This window comes from Lycorma delicatula, chromosome 4, assembly GCF_047948215.1.
Source record: "Lycorma delicatula isolate Av1 chromosome 4, ASM4794821v1, whole genome shotgun sequence".
NCBI classification, from domain to species: domain Eukaryota; kingdom Metazoa; phylum Arthropoda; class Insecta; order Hemiptera; family Fulgoridae; genus Lycorma; species Lycorma delicatula.
In genome coordinates this window covers 6,977,811-7,002,510 of record NC_134458.1, presented here as the reverse complement: position 1 = coordinate 7,002,510, position 24,700 = coordinate 6,977,811, and the positions used below count along the sequence as shown (strand labels likewise).

Here is a 24,700-nt window from a genome sequence, read left to right as displayed (position 1 = left end):
GGGGACTCAGTGCTCCGTAATCCGCCTCTAGTGTCTCTCGATCAGCCGCCCACCGAGCACATTTAAAAAAGGTGTGCTCAGCGTCGTCCCGTACACCGGGACAATACAGGCAGTCGGGGGACGGCGCTTTCCCTATGACATAGAGGTAGGCGCGGAAGTACCCATGACCCGTTAAAAATTGGGTCATGTAGTACTCCACTTCTCCATGCCGTCGCTCCGTCCACAGTCTGACCGGAGGAATAAGCTTTGCGGTCCATCGTCCTCTGGTCTCGTGGTTCCAGGTCTCTTGCCATGCGAGGAACGTGCGAGCGCGTTCCTCGTTGGCAATGGTCACCCGGTCTTCACCTGCCCGCCGCCTCCTGTAGATCGTCTGGCGCTCCCTTGCTAAAGTAGCAATGGGTATGACGCCGGCGACCACAAGTACTGCAGGCTCGGAGACCGTCTGATACGCGGAAGCGACTCGAAAGGCTACGGTGCGTTACACCTGCGCGAGCCGCTTCCGGTTTCTCGCAACTCTTAATGCCTGGGCCCACACTTCCGACCCGTATAACAGGATGGAATGCACCGTGGACATCAGCAATCGCCGTCTGGTGGCCTTCGGTCCGCCGACATTCGCCATAAGTCGGCTGAGAGCAGTTACGGCTCTCGCAGCTTTGTCAGCGGCTGTACGAAGCTGAGTTTCCGATTTAATAATCGACTCGTTTGGGTTTTAGAAAAAGAAAACCTGATATCACCATATCAAGCAGGTTTTCGACAATACCATTCTACCACCGATCAAATGATCAACTTAGAGAATTTTATATATAACAGCTTTATTACAAGAAAACATTGTGTCTGAGTCTTCTTTGATCTTCAGAAAGCTTTTGATATGACCTGGCGACATGGAGTAATGCTCCAGATACATGAATGGGGCATTCGTGGCAATCTGCCAGTATTGCTCAGCAACTATATGAATGGCCGTACCTTCCAAGTACGTGTCAATAATGAATGTTCATCTGAAAGAATGTTGGAAAATGGCATACCACAAGGTTCGCCGTTAAGCGGTACCTTGTTTACCATCGCCATTAATAAATTGATATTAGCCATTCCAGCAGAAATCAGCAAAAGCGTCTATGTTGATGATTTGGAAATTGTGTATGGCAGCAACAAGACTGCTATGGTGAAGTACAACTTGCAACGGGCGAGAAACGCTCTAAATGAAGTTGCGAGGAATAATGGATTCCAATTTTCACCAGAAAAAACGTGTTGTGTACACTTTTGTAGGAAGAGAATTCCTCATCAAAGTCCTATGTTGAAAATTGGCAATGATCCAATACAATATAAAGACAACGTGAGATTTTTAGGACTAGTATTGGATAAATCCCTTACGTGGGGATTACACATACAGGACTTGAGTGTTAGATGCAAAAAAGCCCTAAACATTATAAAATGTTTATCGAACATTAACTGGGGCTCTGATAAAGAGATATTATTGAGATTGTATAAGGGATTGGTTCAATCAAAACTAGATTACGGATGTATTGTATATTCATCCGCTAGGAAGTCGCATTTAAGAAAGTAAGACGTTATTCACAATAGCGGAATAAGATATGCGACAGGTGCTTTCCGCACAAGTCCGGCGACTAGTCTAATGTCTGAAGCCGGAATACTGCTACTACATTATAGAAGAGAGATCCTTTTGCTAAGATACGCAGCAAATATATGGGCTTTTCCTGCCCATATAAATAATAAACTTTTCAACAAACATCCTATGGCTGCATTATACGAACGTCGTGCTACCTATTCCAGACCAGCCGCAATTAGGTACCACGAATTAAAAAGGAAATACGAAATTGCTATTCCAGAGACACTAGCAATTTCTACTAGAGAAATACCACCATGGCTTTTGCCAGCGGTAAATACAAGGTTGGATCTCTCTCAGGGAGAAATAAAAAAGAAACCAGCAGTTATCATCCAACAGGAATTTTTGGCAACCGTCAGTAGTTACGAAGAACATAATAGAATTTATACTGACGGTTCATGGTGTTGGATGCTCCATATATATAAATGGAGAAGCCCATTGTTGGATATGGCCTGCCAGATATGGCCAGTGTCTACACGGCAGAACTTACTGCCATTCAACAAGCTTTTTGCTACATAGAACATTATTGCGAAGAGAGAGTGCTAATTTGTTCCGATTCTCTAAGTGCACTTGTTGCAATTCGGAACAAAAACCTTAAGAATGTCCTAATTTCAAACATCCTGTCTATTTTATACGTTTTAAATCAACGAGGACAGCGATGCGTATTTGTATGGACTCCAGGGCATGCTGGTATTTCAGGTAATGAAAGCGCAGACGAAGCTGCCAGAAAGGCAACAGTCTGCGATGATTTGGATGCATTTCCTGTAAGAGTGGCAGATGTTAAAATCTGTCTAACGAACATAGTAAGAAACAAATGGAATACTGATTGGAGGAGTTTAAATACAAAATTAAACTCAATGAAAACTTCTCCATATAAATGGAAAAGCGACTTTAAGTTGACTCGCCGTGAACAAGTAGCTGTGACCAGACTTAGAATCGGCCACACGCGATTGACAAATCCATATTTGTTAACCGGCGAAGAGAGACCAATGTGCGGTGTTTGTAATAAAACACTTACAATTAAGCATCTAATAGAAGAGTGTACAATATATGAGGGCCTCAGAAAGAGGATCCGTCTAAGAAGTGACATTCCTGCTGATCTGATAATGGAAATGAAGTAAAGATAGTTGCATTTTTACATGCCAGTGGACTTCTTAGAAGTCTGTAAACGTTGAAAAATTTTTAAATCTGTGTAAAGAATCTCTAAGTGGAATTCATTATGTATATGGGAGTCTCGAAGCGTGGCACGTGTAGTGACGGGAGGTAGCCCTCTTGCCTAGGCCATCCTGGGTCGTCTGCATTCAAGAGCAGTGAGTCGGGGTGTGTCCAGTGATGGCATGGGGGACCCTCAAGTGTAAACTGAGGGCGCGAGGCTATGGGTGGGCGTGGTGCATGCCTGTAGCCTATTTATAAGGAAGAGTCAACTGCCACGGCGCCCTGGCGCGACTAATAATATACTGCTCAACGGCGGTTCTGGTCTCCCCGAGGGTGCTTAAACCAACTATAAACGAAACAGATAGAAGGAAATGGTATTGAAAAGTTGTATTTTTATTTTCATGGTCTTTTGAGAATCTTATCTCAAATTTTAATATCGGGTCCCTTTACACCCCGTAAGTGTTGTGTGTGTCTTTGTTGTTTGTGTCTTAATGTTTTTTTGTGTAGTTCGTGCTTTTAAATAAAATGTAAGGGCCCTTTACACCCTTACATATGACGATCCTGATGGTGATACTAATTTCTTTCTAAGAACGTGACGAGGGCTAATGACCTTAGTAGTCGATGCCCGTAAAAAAAATTCAAGGAAAAAAAAATAATAATAATAATGCCCTGAGGTAGGTAATCCCCGCGTCCAGAACACAACATCTACGTTCCACGTCCAGGGCAGCAACAGCTGTACTCACGTACAATACATATAGCTGGCTAACGGGGCTCCAAGTAAATTCCTCGGATATGCTTTTTTTTAGACCTGTTTCCACCTTCAGGTCCTCACATGGATTGGATTTTTCGGCTACCTGCAGGATATGAACAATTTATTGATTAGGAAGTGGACACATACCAAACTTAGAGCTTGCGATGTGGCGGCCTTGGTCAATGTTATTGCAGATGTAACGGAGGCCTTTCGCTGTCCACATGCCACCCACGATGGCAAGCATGTAGCAATGGTGCCCATGTATGTCGGTGCATGGGAGCTCTGAAAGCTTCGGTGAGTAGGAGCGTGGAGTCAGTGCAGAGACTGCGCATCCGCTCTCTGCCAGGACATATGCCGGTTCCACTGGAGTACCGGATCGGACCTCCAAGGTTAGTAGCCCTGGAGTGGGGGTGTACCCCGGCGGCTAGCCTTGCTACAGAAGGGATAAATGTTCAAGAATATTTCTGAACAAACTAACGTGGCAGAGGGTGCACGTAAACACCCTCGTTTAGAAACCGCCGATTCGCCACAAGCGAAGAGGAAGAAAAGTAAGGAGAGTGATAAGATGAGAAAAGATGCTGATTAAATCAGTAAAGATTGAAGAATAGCTTTGTTTGGAAACAATGTTCTCAAACCAAGATTTTTGGTCATTACGAAAGAGAATGGTAACTTCCAAAAGGTAAGTCCATTCTTAATTGCTAGAGAGATTACTAATTGTGCTGGTCAAGGAAATCCGTAAGACGTTTAATGGATTACATGTCGAAACTATCAACGACATGCAAAGCCAGAAAGTCCAGGCGTTGAAGAAGATCGGTGAATTTGCGGTTACTGTTCAACCGCATAGTACACTTAATACATCCAGAAGAGTTGTTGTTTGCCGTGATCTTCTTAACTGTACTGAAGAAGAAATAGTGCAGGAAATGTCTAGCCAGGGAGTGACACATTGTCGCAGACTTACTATGAGACGAAATAGTGAGATTCTTCCTTCGGCCTCGCATGTTTTGACATTCAATAGGCCAAATCTTCCTGAAAAGGTACGAGCTAACATTAATCGGCTTGATGTACGGGCATTTATTTCGCAGCCGATGAGATGTTTTAAGTGTCAACGTTTCGGACACACTGCAGCTAGATGTGAAGCGCAGGAAATTTGCATATGCGGAATGAAGATACATGAGGGTGATCCATGTAAAGACCCTCCAGTCTGCATTAATTGTAAAGGGCACCACAACTGTCGATCTAGGAACTGCTCAGTATACAAATCAGAAACAGCCATTCAGGAAGTTAAAACGCTTCAAAAAGTTAGCTACCCTGAAGCGAAGAAGATTGTCAATCTACGTACACCTAGACCATCGAATACATACTCAGAAGCAGCTGCTGCTCCCCCCACATCTAAAATCAACGTGGAGCAGTTGCTTAATACGATGGCACCAAGTCTCGCGATAATGATAGAAAGAATCATTGGTTCCAAGATCGAGTCAACTCATCAGACACAACAAAGTAAACATGAGAAGGCTCATTACCGGACTGACGTCGTTGACATAAGACCCGTACCAGCGCAGTTTAAAAAACCGGCAAAATCTTCGATTATAATGGATTATAATGCCATCAATAGACGTAATGAAGAAAAGTCTTGATTTATCTGACAAAGACCAAAAGATCACTCCCACCGACGGGGTGTCTTATTCTTTAAGACTTTGGGGGTTGGCGTCCCCACGGACCTAGCCTCCACAGCTTTCCTTCCCACTATACAATTAGCTGCGGAGCACTTTACATTATACACATATACTACACCAAGAACACTACATAAATTACAACATACACACATACACAATTACAACAACCTACTCTGATATTTCTTACATTTACACTCGGTGGTGTTGCAACATCTTACGAAACGCAACCGTAACCCAAGGTGGGAACAAATCGTGCCGATGGGTGAATGGCTCTACGTAGTGAGTCTCGAACGATGTCCTCTGGGCACCAGGGCGAACCCAGTTGTATTTAGCTCTAGCTCCAGTACGCGTGCGCTCTGCTGGAGTGGTCCATTTTTCGCCGGTACTCGTGGGACCAAAATTTCAGTTCCAACGATAAACACAATGATGGTTGGTGGTCCATCTGAAAAAACCACCAAATACAGTCTTGTGAAGAGACCTTGGTCAGCTTTGTCTGACGAGGATAAAAGTCCTTCTGAAGAGAACCACAACTTGTTAGAATCGAAATATAAAAATATTAGATTCGTTGTTCTCAGAAATAGTCAGGAAGGTGGCTCCCTTCAAAAGGTTTCACCTTTCTTAATTAACAAAACCATAACAGGTGCAAGTGGCTCCCCGAAGAATATCAGGAAATTACGCGACGGATCGATTCTGGTTGAAACATTCAACGATGAACAGAGTCGATCTATCTTACGTCTCCGTAATATGGGTGGTATAAATATAAGTGCAGAATGCCACAAAACGTTAAATACGAGCCGCGGTGTAATTTCTTGTAGAGACCTTTTAGATATAGATATCTCGGAAATAGTTGATGAGCTTTGCCACCAAGACGTTGTTGAAGTGAAACGTATAATGAAAAGGCAGAACGGAACAGAAGAACCGACACCGTCTCTTATATTAACATTCAATCTCCCTGTTCCACCAGAAAAGATTAAAGTGGGTTACCTCTCGGTTCGGGTACGACCATTCATACCTAACCCACGGCGATGTTTCAGATGCCAAGGTTTTGGTCACACTACAACATCTTGTACGAAAACTGAGATCTGTGCTCGATGTGGTAAAGAAGGTCACAACGACACTAACTGCGAAGAAAGTGAAAAATGTGCAAACTGCAGTGGTCCACATACAGCCCGCTCCCGAGATTGCCCAACTTTTAAAGAAGAAAAGGCAATTCTCAAAATCTGTACGGAGCAAAAACTATCTTTTCCGGCTGCACGTAGAGAATATAAAAAGATAAACAATTCACGGAACCTGGTTAAACCAGACGTATCTTTTGCCACTGCTACATCTAAACAAATTCCTACAAATGTTAATAATCAGCAGTGCGGATCCTGCAATGAGCTTAAAAAACTTGTTCAAATGCTATCTGATCAAGTAGCTTTACTTACAGCCACTATCTCAGAGCTGACAAAAATGAATAAAAAGTCCTCCGTCGCTGTTAGTGAATCAAACAGTATGATACATACGAAAGTTCCTGTTCCCAAAGTCGTACCGGCACGAATAGCGACTATCACAGCTGGCAGTAAGCCACCTAATAAGCTCCCCATAAAGGGAACCCACATAACTATCTCCTCTGGGATGTCAACTACAGCATCCCATTCAAATAAATCTCCTCCACCATCACCTCATATACTGGAGGATATGGTTGAAGAACCACCCGACCCTAGGGCATCGGAGTTCTTTAAAATAAAAAATACAAAAAAGAAAAACCGAATCACGTGCAACTAATTTTTATATAATTTCCGAAATTTATTTTTTTATTTATTTTTTTACACTTATGAACATTATTCAGTGGAATGTTAGAGGTATTCGGTCCCGCATTGAAGATATTAGAGTACTAGCGCACACACATGATCCACTAATCATGTGTTTCCAAGAAATTCACCTTCTACAACATGACCGAATTACACTCAGAGGATACTTCTGTGAGAGATACGACTGCCTAGTAGACAGTAGGGAGAGTGGTGGAGTAGCGATTTTCATGAAGAATGGGGTGTCAGCTACAAGAATTCAACCAACCACTGTCATTCCTGCTATTGCAGTAAAAGTCTCTATTCCCTTCAAATTGCATATATGCAATCTGTATCTCTCACCGAACACTGAGTTCAGTGCTTTAGATGTCTCAAATCTCCTCACGCAAATACCATCTCCATCGTTAATAGTAGGAGACTTCAATGCCCATCATATTTCCTGGGGCTCAACCTTCTGCTCCACTCGAGGAAATATGATAAACAGATTGAGACAAGACTTTGACCTTTGCCTACTGAATAATGGATCACACACATTCATGTCCTTATCAACTGGTACTGTATCTAACCTTGATCTTTCCATATGCTCACCGAATGTGCTCCCTCATTTTAATTGGTCTGTTTGTGATGACTTTCACGGCAGTGATCATAGACCAATTATTATTGGTTTCGGTGTAGACTGCGAGATTAAAAGAAGGCCACGGAGATGGATTGTTGAAAAGGCAGATTGGAACGGATACCATAAAGCATTCCAATCTCAGTATGACGATGGAGCGAACATCCTCGACCAATATTCTTCTTTTACGTCCATGATACTTGAGAATGCCAACAAATATATCCCACAAACATCGGGTAATCCTAGACGTCCTTTCGTTCCATGGTGGAACGATGATTGCAAAAATGCTATTAGGAATTGACGGCAGGCATTACGCAAATTTAATCGTAGGCCTACAACAGAACATCTAAATTTATACCGCAGGGCTAGAGCGGTGTGCCGTCGAGTATTCTTGGACGCTAAGAGGAATTCATGGACGAAATACGTGAGCACTATCTCACGCACTACTCCCACGTCTACTGTATGGAAGAAAATTCGTGCAATCTTCGGATCACCGAAACAATTTATTCTTGGTCTTATTGATGAAGGAGAACTCCTTTCATCATCCTCGGAAGTGGCAAATAGTCTAGCAAAATCTTTCCGCTCGGTGTCTCTCACCTCATCATATAATAACGATTTTCAACGGTACAAGATACAAATAGAAGTATTATCGTTAAACATTGGAGATTCGGTTGGTGAATTAAACACTCCATTCGTATTTAAAGAATTGTTACATGCACTTAAAAATTCACGGGACACTTCCCGTGGACCGGACAACATTCGCCTTTCCATGCTTTCACACCTTCCTAATTCGGCACTACAACAACTTTTGAATATTTTCAACGGTTTATTCTCCGAACAAGTCATCCCACCCGGCTGGTCAGAAGCATTTATTATACCAGTACTAAAACCTGGTAAAGACCAAACGAACCCCTCAAGCTACCGCCCTATTTCATTAACAAGCGTTTTGTGTAAAATAATGGAGAGAATGGTAAACCGCAGACTTACATGGTACTTAGAGAAACATGGCTTTCTATCTCCAGAACAGTGTGGTTTTTGACAAGGACGATCTCCTATTGACCATTTAGTGTCACTAAAAACAGCCATACAAAACGCTTTCCTAAATCGGCAGCACCTCGTCGCTATCTTCTTCGATATAAAAAAGGCGTATGACACAGCCTGGCGACGTGGTATTCTTAACACTCTCAAAGAATGGGGAATCAAGGGCAATATGCTTGCTTTTATCCGGGGATTCTTAAATCACCGAACGGCTCGTGTTCGTGTTGATGAATCGCTCTCAGATAGTGTCATCTTGGAGACTGGAGTGCCCCAAGGTAGTGTATTAAGTGCCACCTTATTTTCTGTAGCCATAAACGATATTACCAAATGTGTGCAGGCTCCTGTCTCATGCTCTCTATTTGCTGACGACTTTGCTATCTACATTGCAAGCCGTTCAGCACCTACAGCAGAGAGACTACTGCAGAACACTATATCTCACCTTGAAGCTTGGTCCAGGATTACTGGTTTCACATTTTCATCCGAAAAAACAAAATGTGTAGTTTTTCCTCGGCTACGAAACCCTTCTATTCCGCAAATATTTCTGAACGGAGAGACTATTACGATCTCTACTTACGTCAAGTTTTTAGGTTTATTTTTTGATAGCCGTCTTACTTGGGTCAAACATTTAAAAGAATTGAAAACAAAATGTTCCAAACTTCTAGATATGATGCGAGTCCTTACTAACACCAACTGGGGAGCCGATAGATCATGTATGATACGTTTTTACTATTCCTTTGTTCGCTCCCGTTTAGATTATGGTTGTGTCGCCTACACTTCAGCTCGTCAAACCGTGCTTAAAATGCTGGATAGTGTACATCATGCTTTCCTTCGGCTTGCCACAGGCGCGTTTAGATCAAGCCCTGTCGCAAGCTTACTTGTAGACTGTGGTGAACCATCACTTTGGGATAGACGAGACCAGCTCTTATTATCTTATTTTGCTCGTCTCAGAGGACAGCCAAATCACCCGGTTCTTGACTCGGTCTTTAGAAATCCTAATCTAGGAAAGTATGAGGACCATCCACGTCGTACTGCACCTGTAGGTGTCCGTACCTGGCGTCTGCTGCAGCATATAAATGTTGACACACCGTCATTCTTTCCTATGTATCCTTGCTCATATCCTCCATGGAGAATAAACCTCATAAATTTTAATTTTGACCTGACTACATACAACAAACAATCAACACCATCTATTGTCTTTCATCAAATGTTTCAGTGTGTTCTCTCCAAGATGAAACCAGACGCGGTTGTATACACTGATGGATCGAAACAAAACGATACAGTTGGGTGTGCATTTGTTGTCAATGAGAGAACTTATATGTTTGGTCTACCCGGTATTACGAGTGTGTTTACCGCTGAACTATACGCTATAAATAAGGCTCTAAACATCATTAACACTAAATTTAGAAAAATTCTTATTTGCAGTGACTCGTGTAGTGCTCTCCAAGCCTTAAAAAACTTTTATTCTAAACATCCTATCGTCATTGAAATTTACAACGCAATCGCTGAGTTGAATAATCGCAACACAGAATTAAGTTTTTGCTGGGTCCCTAGCCACGTAGGGATTCCAGGTAATGAACATGCAGATTCCGCTGCCAAAGAAGCATGTAACCAGCCTCCTTTCACCACCCGAGTTGCTACTTCTGATTTCATTAATTATGTAAAACAATTATTAAGGGCAAGGTGATTGGACGGCTACCATTGATAATAAACTCCGTCAGATTAAAGATTCTGTGTTACCATGGGACTCCTCATACAGAAAACCCCGGCGTGAGGAAGTAGTTCTCTGTCGATTGCGGATAGGACACACGAGGGTCACACACGATTACCTGTTTACAAGAGGACAACCACCTCTATGCGCACGATGCAACTGCCGCGTGACTGTGCGCCACATACTCGTGGACTGCATATGTTATGCGGCATTGCGTCGTAAATTTAAACTACCCAGAAACATCCGTGGTATCTTGTGTAATGATAAAGAGGTTTTAAACCGGATGTTTCTGTTTTTGCGTAGTATAGGGTAAATACAAAAAATGTAATTACTCTAGTCCTATGTATTGTTTTTGTTATCCGAGTAGCGAGCCTTTTACACTCCCTATCGGAATTTTGTTTTACATATATATATATATTCATATTTTGTTGTTTTTTTTGTATGTTTTTTAAATTCATCTCTGATATTAGTTGTAAGATTTTTGTGATATTAGTTGTAAGTTTTATCTAGTTTTAATATGATCGTTTTTACCGTAGTTTTAAGTTACATGTTAGTGTTTTTGTTATCCGAGAATGGGCCTTTTACACCCATTCCGGATTTTGCTTCCTGTGATAGTAGTTTTAAGTTTTAATTACTTTTACTTTTATTTATTTATTTATTTTCCGAGCGATGATAACGACCAATCGTTTTTCGCCCTAAAAAAAAAGAAAAAAAGATCACTCCAACGACGAGTCATATAGCTAATGATACTGTGACAAGAGTAAGAGTACAGGAAAAATCTGAGTCAACCAAAATGGAGGTGCAAGTAACTATTGAAAAAGCACCAAACACAGACGATAATAAAACTACGTACAGAGGCCCCAAAAGCTCAGAGAACAACTGTGGCAAGAGCATCTGTATCAGCTGGCCCAAGCACAGCCTTAGACACTGAATCAAGTTCATCAGCCGCCGAAAGTGCATCGCTTGCGAGTTTAGATTCAATTGCAACGATGCTCACAGCACCATTGAAGCTTTCATCACCTGATGTAAGCCGGCGAACGTCATTGCCATCAGAAAGAGAAGACGATGCCATGTCCGAAGCCTCAGACACACTGTCATCGGAAGTTGAGGCCGTTCGCAGCATGGAAAAACGCAAGAAAGGATGGCCGAAAGGAAAGCCTAGGCGGTAATTTGTTGGATTTGAAATTATAGAAGAATGTGAAATTTTGAACATTTTTTTCATGAGAATATGAATTATTGAAGCTTTTTTTTCTTTTTTTTTTTGAAGTGTGATGGGGCTAATGACCAAAGTAGTCGATGCCCCTAAAAACCTCATAAAAAAAAAATAATAATGCCCTTTTTTTTTCTTCTTTTTTTTTCTCTACTCCCCTGGGCCGGACCGACTTGATGGTATTACGCCACCCAGGGGAGTGTCCGTTACTCTAATAGGTCCTCCCCGCCTACCGGCTATATACCGGCATGGCAGGTCAGGCCTACCGGTGGCTCTTTTGAGATTTTTTATTCTCTATTATGTCCTCTATGGAACCACATCATACCTGCAAGTCGTGATGTGACCCCCGGATCTTTTATAATACTCTCTTGTCCCTACAGCACACCCCAAGGAATCCTCAGCGGATCATTGAAACCAGCACACCTAAGCATGCTGGCTCTCACCGCCGAGGCTGTCCACCCAACCTAACATACTAGAAACCCATACTTCATTCTTCTGTTTTAGTACTGTCTTTATACAATCAGCGACCTTCCTCCAGCTCTCCTTACTGCTGAGCATGAAATCCATGGTCTCCTTCGGCGTTTTTCCATGAATACCCGCGTCGTGCCTTAGTCTTATCCATTTATTACATACTAAAAACGTATGCTCAGAATCATCGTCCTGTTCGCAGTACATGCACGTGGGTTCATTCCTTCTTCCCACCTTATGGAGATAACCATTGAAACACCCATGTCCCGTCAGGAACTGGGTGATCCAATAGTCAGTCTCTCCATGCCGCCTGTTAATCCATCCTGTTAATTCTGGAATTAAGGTTCTTGTCCATCCAGCCACTCCAGCGTCCGCCCATCTCTCCTGCCAGATTCTATGTATGTTTTCACTGACTTCATTTTCTGCTCTCCCTAAAAACCTGTCAGTTCTATATCTGGCGATAAGGTCAATCGGTAACATTCCCGAGAGCACACAGAGGACCTCGTAAGAAACAGTTCTATAGGCAGATACTACTCCCAGTAGTATCCCCCTGTGTGCTCTCTTCAACCTGTCTCTATTTCTGCTAATAGTGAGAACACAACTCCATGCCGGCACGGCATACATCATTGTTGACACTACGGTTGTCGCTAAAACTCTTCTTTTTGATGCCCGAGGAGCGCTCTGCTTTGACAAAATTATATTTAGGCATTTAGTCAGTTTCTTCGCACTCTGACAGACACTTAGTACCTACTCAGTAAATCTGAAGTTTTTCTGTAAGATGACTCAAGATATTTTAATACTGTTACTTCCTCAATATTATAGTCTCCAATTCGTATATCTACTGGCTGCAATACACGTTTTCCAGTGAATTTAATGTATGTTTTTTTTTTAATGTATTTTTTAATGTATTTAATGCCAAACCTCTTTGTAACTATTTTAAAAGCCATGCCCCATGGGTCACTGTCTAGTTCAGCACACAACCTTGACCAGTGTATTCTCTTCTCTTTCTTTATAGCTTTATTGAGAGCTCTTCTAGCCTCTTTATAGTTGCTAACTGCCTCCTGATATCTCGAGTCACCCGCGGGTCTGAGCCTTTGCATTACACGTCTCCTGGTTTGTAGCGTCTGTCTAAGGAGCGCTATCTCACCTGTCCACCAATAGACCGTGTGTTTCCTGAGGCCATTGCGCGAATCTCTATCCATCTCTTGCATAACAATATTGGTCGAAGTATCTGGCGTAAGATGTTCAGCCGCCTCTAGTCTTGTAGCCACTCTATTGGTAATTACTTCTATTTGGTACGCAGAATTTCTAATCAACGAGGGTTGTTCATTCGTCTTAAAACTGACATCGTTCAATGATATCATCGTGACATAATAGTCGTTAGCTGTATCATGTGTGTATCACCTCCCAATGCCACTGCTGACTCCTCCATCTATTGTCAAGTATGGTGAGGTCCAGGATAGAGGTATGTCCCCTGGCCTCGAATGTAGGCGTCTCATCATTAACGCAATGGCAGCCAACGGTCTCCATCAAGTCTGTTAATAATTTACCTCTCTTATTCGTACATCGACCGCCAGCCGCCACCAGCCTACTGTTGAAATCTCCTACCATGATGATCTTCTTAACCGTGTTACTAATTAGCTCTTGTATATTGTATCAAGGATGATAGTGAATACTTAGTGCCACATTGGGAGATATATATACAACAATTATCAATGTTTTGGACGTTTCTAGCGCCACTGTGCCTTTGCTTCTAAAATTTAATCTACTTGCCACTCTATTACTGACATCTTTAATCACTACGTCAGCCTCAGTGTCTGCACACCAACCTGACCTAGCTGCCTCATAAATATTTGGCTCGGTAATAACCAATATGTCAACTTTCTTCTGTACAACCAATCTAGATACCATGCTGTGTGATAGCGTGCTCCTGTTTACATTTGCTTGTAATACTCTAATCATTTTTATTAATATCGCATTGCCATGCAACAGTCCTATGCTCACGGCTGTTACACGTCAGACATTTCTTGGGCTCCTGACAATTCGCAATAACGTGGCCTCTTCCCCCGCAATTAAAACACAATTCAGATCTGTCAGGACCTTTACAATCCTGACGACTGTGACCCGTACCCCAGCATCTGTAACATTTTTCACCATCCTCTCGTATGAATGCTCGGCAGTTCACCCAGCCGATACGTAAACGCTGCTCCACCATCCTACAGGCTGCCCTATAGGATATGATCACCGTAATATTTCTCGTCTCCGCGAATCCGGGTCTTATTGAAGAGATCCTGACATCTTCCATATCACCAACTCTTGCCGTTATAGCCGCTAAGATTTCTTCTTCAGTGGTGTCTCCTTCGACATCTCTAATATGTACAATAGTGCGACGCCCGGCTCTTGTTTTAAGATCCACTTTTAGGTCAGCACCTTATTTTTTAGAATACTCGTAAATTCTTCAGCACTTTTGGAACCCTGTATTCTTACCAATACCTCCTCATTTCTTCCTTTTTTCAGTGAAATTACATATTTAGCATCATCTTTTGCAACCGCCGTCTTCATGGCACCCAGAAGCTCAGCGTATGTTTTGCCCGCAGCTTTGACGACTAACGTTCTACTATTCTTCAAAGGAGGGGTTGACTTCTTAATACGCATTTGCCCAGGGCATTAATAATAATGCCCTGAGGTAGATAATCCCCATGTCCGGAACACAACATCTATGTTCCACGTCCAGGGCGGCAACAGCTGTACTTACGTACATTACATATAGCTGCCTAACGGGGTTCCGAGTATTGTGCTCGGTAATCTTTCATTTTCGGCCGAATTACATCTATAGGCCGAGTTTAAGGACTGGGTTTTACGGCCACCTGCAGGTTCGACACTTTCTAATGATTAAGCACATGGATTGATACCACCATTAGAGCTGGCGATGTCGCGGTCACGGTCGAAGTTATTTGCAGGTGTAACGCAGGCCTTTCGCTGTCCACATGCCCCTCGCGATGGCAAGCATGTAGCTAAGGTGCCCATGTTGTTCGGGGCATGGGAGCCCTGAAAACCTCGGTGTGTAGGGGCCTGGAGTCAGTGCAGAGACTGCGCATCCGCTCTCTGCCAAGACATATGTCGGTTCCACCGGAGTACCGGAACGGACCTCCAGGGTTGGAAGCACTGGAGTGGGGGTGTACCCCGGCGGCTAGCCTTACTACAGAAGGGATCAAATGTTCATGCAAGCTGAACAACTAAACGTGGCAGAGGGTTCACGTAAACACCCTCGTCTAGAACCGGCCGTTTCGCCTGAGGAAAAATGGAGAAAGAGTGTAGAGTTTAAGAAAATTGAAGGTGAAGCTAGAACAAGCTTACATAAAGCTTTTTTCAAGAATAGTAATGTTCCAAAGCCTAAGTATCTGGTCATTACGAAGGAGGATGGTAACTTCTCGAGAGTGAGTGCTTTTCTCATTGCTGGAGAAATAACTAAATGCGTTGGAGGCCCTGTGAAGGAAATATGAAAAACCTTTAATGGACTTCATGTGGAGACTGTGAATTATGTACAGTCTCAGAAGATCTTAGGCCTCCAAAAGATAGGAGAATTTGCTGTACGCGTCGATCCCCACGGCACGCTCAACACCTCAAGGGGTGTTGTGGTCTGTCGGGATCTTCTTAACTGTACGGAGCAGGAAATAATCGAAGAATTAGCACCGCAGGGAGTATTAGAATGTCGGAGGTTGAACATGAGAAGGAATGGCGAAGTCCTACCTTCAGCATCTCATGTTCTTACATTTAACCGGCCTACTTTACCGGAGAAGATAAGAGCGGGCATACATCGATTAGATGTACGGGCATTTGTCCCGCAACCAATGCGATGCTTTAAGTGCCAAGGCTTTGGCCACACCGCTGTTAGGTGTGAGAGACCGCAAATATGCGTGTGCGGTGACGAAGTTCATGAAGGAGAGCCATGTAAGGAGCCTCCTACTTGTATTAATTGCACAGGACAGCATTCCTGTAGATCCAGGAACTGTCCTGTTTACAAAGACGAAGTGGCTGTGCAGGAAGTAAAAACCCTGCAAAAAGTCAGCTACTTTGAAGCAAAAAAGATCGTAAACACCCGCAGACCTAGAGCAACAACAACATATGCTCAGGCTGCGGCTGCTGTTCCTGCTCCTGCTCCAGTTGCTGTTGATGAGAGTGTAATCATCAACAAACTCGCACCTACCTTGGCTGTGGTGGCTACCTAACAGCGGTGTGGCCAAAGCCACACTGCCTATGCTCAGGAAGCGGATCGATAGCACCGAGGTTCAGCTTCCATGTTTTAGACGATTTGCATGGAAGCGATCATTTACCGGTGCAAATTGTAACTGATATTACAAGAAAAATATATCCCATCTCTAAAAGATGGTTGTCTGAAAAGGCAGATTGGATGAGCTTCACAGCTAGAACGATACTCCCTGAAACAACTGGAGTTATCGAGGACGATGTCGACGCTATAACAAATGCGATACTTGAGTCGGCGTCGAGATTCATTCCCAAAACATCTGGGAAACGTACCAAGAAACCCGTTCCATGGTGGAACGATGAAATAAGTGAAGCTATTAAAAGAAAGAAAAGGGCGTATAACGCCTTCAAGAAACGTCCTACCCTACAAAATCTTATCGCCTTTAAAAAATACAAAGCGTATGCAAAACGTCTCATGATTGACTCGAAGAAACGATCCTGGCAGCAATTCGTATCATCCATCGACAGAACCACTACTGCATCAGATGTTTGGAGGAAAGTGAAGGCGATTTGTGGGCGTAAAAATTTTGCTCCCATAACTAGCCTTCAAGATGAAGATGAAATAAAAGACACTCCAAACGAAAAAACGAAATCGCAGAGCTATTGTCCAATCACTTCGAGAAGGCCAGCAAAACGGCCAACTACGAGGAAGGTTTTCGGACCAAAAAAGAAAAACTCGAAGGTCTACTAAATTTTAGAACTGAGTATAATTACTCATCTAATGTACCATTTAAAATGGAAGAATTCGTGAAAGCGTTGGAAAAAGCAGGCAACACAGCTGCTGGTCCGGATGAAATCCATTATAATATGATCAGGCAGCTGAATACCACTGCAAAACGCAGATTATTAGAATTGTATAATCAAATATGGCGGGATGGAATGTACCCGCAGCAGTGGAAAAGAGCACATGTGGTTCCAGTACCAAAGAAAAATAAAAATTTAACAGATCCCAATAGCTATCGTCCTATCTCCTTGACGTGCGCTATGGGAAAAATATTCGAAAAAATGATTAATAATCGACTCGTTTGGGTTTTGGAAAAAGAAAACCTGATATCACCATATCAAGCAGGTTTTCGACAATACCACTCTACCACCGATCAAATGATCAACTTAGAGAACGTTATATATAACAGCTTTATTAAAAGGAAACATTGTGTCGGAGTCTTCTTTGATCTTCAGAAGGCTTTTGATATGACCTGGCGTCATGGTATAATGCTCCAGATACATGAGTGGGGAATTCGTGGCAAACTGCCAATCTTATTGAGCAACTATATGAATGATCGTACTTTCCAAGTACGTGTCAACAATGAATATTCATCTATAAAAATCTTGGAAAATGGCATACCACAAGGTTCGCCGTTGAGCGATACCTTGTTTATGATCGCCATTAATAAATTGATATTAGCCATTCCAGTAGAAATCAACAAAAGCGTCTATGTTGATGATTTGGCAATTGTGTATGGCAGCAACAAGACTGCTATGGTGAAATACAAATTGCAACGAGCGATCAACGCTCTAAATGAAGTTGCGAGGAATAATGGATTCCAATTTTCACCAGAAAAAACATGCTGTGTACACTTTTGTAGGAAGAGAATTCCTCATCAAAGTCCTATGTTGAAAATTGGCAATGATCCAATACAATATAAAGACAACGTGAGATTTTTAGGACTAGTATTGGATAAATCCCTTACGTGGGGATTACACATACAGGACTTGAGTGTTAGATGCAAAAAAGCCCTAAACATTATAAAATGTTTATCGAATATTAATTGGGGCTCAGATAAAGAGATATTATTGAGATTGTATAAGGGATTGGTTCAATCAAAACTAGATTACGGATGTATTGTATATTCATCCGCTAGGAAGTCGCATTTAAGAAAGTTAGACGTAATTCATAATAGCGGAATAAGATATGCGACAGGCGCTTTCCGTACAAGCCCGGCGACAAGTCTAATGTCCGTAGCCGGAATAATGCCACACCATTATAGAAGAGAGATCCTTTTGTTAAGATATGCAGCAAACGTATGGGTTATTCCTGCCCATATAAATAATAAACTTTTCATGAATCGTCCAATGGCTGCATTATATGAACGTCGTGCTACCTATTCCAGACCAGCCGGAATTAGGTACCACGAATTAAGAAGAAAATACGAAATTGCTATTCCAGATACAATAGCAATTTCTACTAGAGAAATACCACCATGGCTTTTGCCAGCGGTAAATACAAGGTTGGATCTCTCTCAGGGAGAAATAAAAAAGAAGCCAGCAGTTATCATCCAACAGGAATTTTTGGCAACCGTCAGTAGTTACGAAGAACATATTAGAATTTATACTGACGGTTCTAAAACCGAACATGGTGTTGGATGCTCCATATATGTAAATGGAGAAGCCCATTGTTGGAAACTGCCAGATATGGCCAGTGTTTATACGGCAGAACTTACTGCCATTCAGCAAGTTCTTCGCTTCACAGAACATTATTGCGAAGAGAGAGTGCTAATTTGTTCCGATTCTCTAAGTGCACTTGTTGCAATTCAGAACAAAAACCTTAAGGATGTCCTAATTTCAAACATCCTGTCTATTTTATACGTTTTAAATCAACGAGGACAGCGATGCGTATTTGTATGGACTCCAGGGCATGCTGGTATTACAGGTAATGAGAGCGCAGACGAAGCTGCCAGAAAGGCAACAGTCTGCGATGATTTGGATGCATTTCCAGTAAGAGTGGCAGATGTTAAAAACTGTCTAACTAACGTAGTTAAAAACTAGTGGAATACTGAATGGAAGAGTTTGAATACAAAATTAAACTCAATTAAAACTTCTCCATATAAATGGAAAAGCGACGTGAAGTTGACTCGCCGAGAACAAGTAGCTGTGACCAGACTTAGAATCGGTCACACGCGATTAACAAATTCATATTTGTTAACCGGCGAAGAGAGACCAATGTGCGGTGTTTGTAATAAAACACTGACAGTCAAGCATCTAATAGAAGAGTGTACAATATATGAGGGCCTCAGAAGGAGGATCCGTCTAAGAAGTGACATTCCTGCTGATCTGGATAATGGAAATGAAGAAAAGATAGTAGCATTTTTACACGCCAGTAGACTTCTTAGAAGTCTGTAAAAGTGAAAAATTTAAAGCTGTGATAAAGAGTCTCTAAGAGGTAGTTTCATTTATTTATGTATGGGAGTCTCGAAGCGTGGCACGTATAGTGACGGGAGGTAGCCCTCTTGCCTAGGCCACCCTGGCTCGTCTGCATTCAAGGGCAGCGAGTCGGGGTGTGTCCGATGATGGCATGGGGAACCCTCAAGGGTGGACTGAGGGCGCGAGGCTATGGGTAAGCGCAATGGATACCTGTTTATAAGAACTGCCACGGCATCCTGGGGCGACTAATATACTGCTTCACGGCAGTTCTTGTCGCCCCGAGGGTGCTAAAGTTAACAACTAAACGAGACGGGTATAAGAAAATAAATGGAATGGTATGGTATTGTTTTTATAGTTTAACTTTTATCTTCTTTGAGAATTTTATCTCAAATTTTTATTTTGGGGCCCTTTACTCCCCGTAAGTGTTGTTTTGTTTTTGTGGTGTTTTAATGTTTCTGTATAGTTTGTGTTTTTAAATAAAATGTAAGGGCCCTTTACACCCTTACATATGACGATCCTGATGGTGACACTAATTTCCTTTAAGAATATGACGAGGGCTAATGACCTTAGTAGTCGATGCCCGTATAAAAAATAAAAAAATAAAAAAAATAATAATAATAAAAAATTCATAATAACTATAATTAACAGTCATTAATAAACATAGTCATGGCTTGGTATTCTTAAAAGAATGAACAAATTTAAAAAAAAAAAATCTCATTTTAATTGATTATGTGTATGTTGTAATAATTTATATAAGTGAAAGATTCCCCAAATTAACTGAGTCAGTATGTATAATGTATTAATTTGTTACTTTATATTGACTATCTCAATCTTTTATATGGCTGTGATGCATATTAAGCACCAGCCATAAAAGAGATGTCCAATTTGCTCTCTCTGACAGTAATAATGTTAATTATATAACAAGTCCATATGGTGAATGAAAATATTACTTTTTAGAGTATAGCCTGAGTATAACCTGCATTTAACCTGAGAGTAACCTGAGTTGCATGCCGATGTACAGCAGCACATTCAGTTAAATAAAGAAGACAACAGGAAACTATAATACACCAAACGTTTCTTTGTAAAACCTAGCGCAGGAGTAGCTAACCTTCTTAGGAGTAGCTTTTAATTTTTGTGACATGAAAGTGCAACAACCGATTATTTAGTGAATTATTACAATTGTATAAGTCAGTGGTTCCCAAACTTTTCCGAGTCGCAGCGCCCTTTTTCAATTAAAATTTTTCCATGGCGCCCTATCACAAGTAAAAGTATGACTACTTGTAAGTAAGAGATAAATATAAATAAAACTCATTATTTTTCATTATTTTTTTACTTTATTAACATAATAATAATAATAATAATAATAATAATAATAATAATAATAATAATTTTAAATAAATTTAATAATTTTAAATGTCTTGGTTCAATTAATTATGAAGCTTTTACAATATTTCACAGCAACCCTGTGAAAAGGCCATAACTTCCTGGGTCGCCACGTTGCACAGTTTGGGAATCACTGGTATAAGTAATTAAAATATTACAATATTAGAACAATGTTTATTCTTCCATCAATTTAAAGCAATAAAAAAACCAAAGGAAAAGAAAAAAAAATAAAAAATAAGGTAAACATAGATTTAAATGATATAGGTAGGTAATGGCCACAAATTAATTAAAGAATATATATAAGAAAATACATGGTAATAAGCATTGTGTATAATATAAAGGATATAAATAAAATAAGTAGTTAATTCAAACATGGAATCACTATAAATAAATTTAAAACATTGTAGAAAACACACAATAAATGTTACATACCAATAAATTATAATACAAATATTACTAGAACATTCTAGATCCTCCAGTGAGAGTCTGACTGAAATGTTTAAAGTTCAGTGGGATATGCCCACAGGCCGCTCAACTCCAGTGAAGATTGAATTTGTTTCTTTAGGTACCCTGTGTCTGTTTTTGGGAGCTCTTTTAATTTCTGGAGGAAAATTAATTTTTGTTATAGCATATATTTAAGCCTTTCAACAAAAAGTAATTGATAAGCAATGTTCTCCTGTACTATGTAAAAGCATCCCTATGTCCTAGAGTAAATTATATAATTATAATATTAACCTTATTCTGCTGCTAGAATGAATTTTAATTAGTGTAAGACAGTTTTTCTATAATAACAGAAATGTAATATTACTAATTTTCAGTGAAAAACCAAACAAAATTTACTTTAAACAAATATTTAAAAAGATTATATTGTTTAACCTTAAATTGCTTTTGTAAATATCTTTAGTGATGCAACAAATGTAGCAGCATGGGTAAAGATAGCTGGTCTGATGATCAATTGAAATGTAATTACTAAATTAAAGAATTATTTGCTTATAGTAAATTCGGTTTATTTTTTCAGTAAAATTAAAATTATAATCTTCAACACTAACAGTCATGACCACCAACAACCTCAAAAAAATTTAATGATAATATTAATTTAAAGATGCATATATGTAAAATTTTTAAAATTATAATTATTTCAGATGAAGAAAGTGAAAAAGATGTAGAGGCAGCACAAGAACGAAGGACAGCAAGAGAACTGAAACTTCTTACCACTAGAGTTCATTCATTTAAAGAAAAACAAAAGAATGCTCTCAAAGAAAGGCAAAAACTACGTGAACTTATAAAGAAACAACAGAAAGCACTTAAAGAGGAAAGGAAAAAATATAAACTCCTTCAAAAGGAAGTAGATAAAATGGCAAAATTAATGAAAGATGATGATGATGAATTAGAAGAAGAAGAAGAAGAGGAAAAACCAAATGAAGATGATGTAAGGAAATTTTAATTGATAAATTACATAACTAATAATTTTAGCTGCATCCTGTGTATCCTCCCTTATAAACTCTTGAAACCTTATCAGTTTACACTTCTTAGAGAGTATCATCTGGAAAATAAAAAATATAAGGAGAATATCTACAATTAAAAGCATGTTGAATAAACTGGTTCCTGTAGATCTCCAAAATAAAGTAACACTGGTACAATTTTCATAACTATAATTGATTAAACGCATAATGCTGTTATTTTTTGGCTGATGAAGTAACAGCAAAAAAAAAAAATATGGAACAGTTCATGTAACAATTATATAAGGCTATTCCAAAACTGACCTCTGATTTTTTTTTTTTTTGTCTTCAGTCATTCGACTGGTTTGATGCAGCTCTCCAAGATTCCCTATCTAGTGCTAGTCGTTTCATTTCAGTATACCCTCTACATCCTACATCCCCAACAATTTGTTTTACATACTCCAAACGTGGCCTGCCTACACAATTTTTCCCTTCTACCTGTCCTTCCAATATTAAAGCGACTATTCCAGGATGCCTTAGTATGTGGCCTATAAGTCTGTTTCTTCTTTTAACTATATTTTTCCAAATGCTACTTTCTTCATCTATTTGCCGCAATACCTCTTCATTTGTCACTTTATCCACCCATCTGATTTTTAACATTCTCCTATAGCACCACATTTCAAAAGCTTCTAATCTTTTCTTCTCAGATACTCCGATTGTCCAAGTTTCACTTCCATATAAAGCGACACTCCAAACATACACTTTCAAAAATCTTTTCCTGACATTTAAATTCATTTTTGATGTAAACAAATTATATTTCTTACTGAAGGCTCGTTTAGCTTGTGCTATTCGGCATTTTATATCGCTCCTGCTTCGTCCATCTTTAGTAATTTTACTTCCCAAATAACAAAATTCTTCTACCTCCATAATCTTTTCTCCTCCTATTTTCACATTCAGTGGTCCATCATTGTTATTTCTACTACATTTCATTACTTTTGTTTTGTTCTTGTTTATTTTCATGCAATAGTTTTTGCGTAGGACTTCATCTATGCCGTTCATTGTTTCTTCTAAATCCTTTTTACTCTCGGCTAGAATTACTATATCATCAGCAAATCGTAGCATCTTTATCTTTTCACCTTGTACTGTTACTCCGAATCTAAATTGTTCTTTAACATCATTAACTGCTAGTTCCATGTAAAGATTAAAAAGTAACGGCGATAGGGAACATCCTTGTCGGACTCCCTTTCTTATTAGGGCTTCTTTCTTATGTTCTTCAATTGTTATTGTTGCTGTTTGGTTCCTGTACATGTTAGCAATTGTTCTTCTATCTCTGTATTTGAACCCTAATTTTTTTAAAATGCTGAACATTTTATTCCAGTCTACGTTATCGAAAGCCTTTTCTAGGTCTATAAACGCCAAGTATGTTGGTTTGTTTTTCTTTAATCTTCCTTCTACTATTAATCTGAGGCCTAAAATTGCTTCCCTTGTCCCTATACTTTTCCTGAAACCAAATTGGTCTTCTCCTAACACTTCTTCCACTCTCCTCTCAATTCTTCTGTATAAAATTCTAGTTAAGATTTTTGATGCATGACTAGTTAAACTAATTGTTCTGTATTCTTCACATTTATCTGCCCCTGCTTTCTTTGGTATCATAACTATAACACTTTTTTTGAAGTCTGATGGAAATTCCCCATTTTCATAAATATTACACACCAGTTTGTATAATCTATCAATCGCTTCCTCACCTGCACTGCGCAGTAATTCTACAGGTATTCCGTCTATTCCAGGAGCCTTTCTGCCATTTAAATCTTTTAATGCTCTCTTAAATTCAGATCTCAGTATTGTTTCTCCCATTTCATCCTCCTCAACTTCCTCTTCTTCCTCTATAACACCATTTTCTAATTCATTTCCTCCGTATAACTCTTCAATATATTCCACCCATCTATCGACTTTACCTTTCGTATTATATATTGGTGTACCATCTTTGTTTAACACATTATTACATTTTAATTTATGTACCCCAAAATTTTCCTTAACTTTCCTGTATGCTCCGTCTATTTTACCAATGTTCATTTCTCTTTCCACTTCTGAACACTTTTCTTTAATCCACTCTTCTTTCGCCAGTTTGCACTTCCTGTTTATAGCATTTCTTAATTGCCGATAGTTCCTTTTACTTTCTTCATCACTAGCATTCTTATATTTTCTACGTTCATCCATCAGCTGCAATATATCGTCTGAAACCCAAGGTTTTCTACCAGTTCTCTTTATTCCGCCTAAGTTTGCTTCTGCTGATTTAAGAATTTCCTTTTTAACATTCTCCCATTCTTCTTCTACATTTTCTACCTTATCTTTTTTACTCAGACCTCTTGCGATGTCCTCCTCAAAAATCTTCTTTACCTCCTCTTCCTCAAGCTTCTCTAAATTCCACCGATTCATCTGACACC

General features: G+C 40.2%; 1 protein-coding gene across 2 annotated transcripts in view; it reads left to right on the top strand.

Moving 5' to 3' along the window:
• Positions 1-24,700, top strand: part of LOC142323073 (uncharacterized) — a 105,244-nt gene that overhangs the window by 67,693 nt on the left and 12,851 nt on the right. For both annotated transcript variants that reach the window (XM_075362229.1, XM_075362228.1), the window contains one exon: positions 21,960-22,246. In XM_075362229.1, the coding sequence (XP_075218344.1) occupies positions 21,960-22,246 (287 nt within the window). The remainder of the gene's footprint in view (positions 1-21,959; positions 22,247-24,700) is intronic.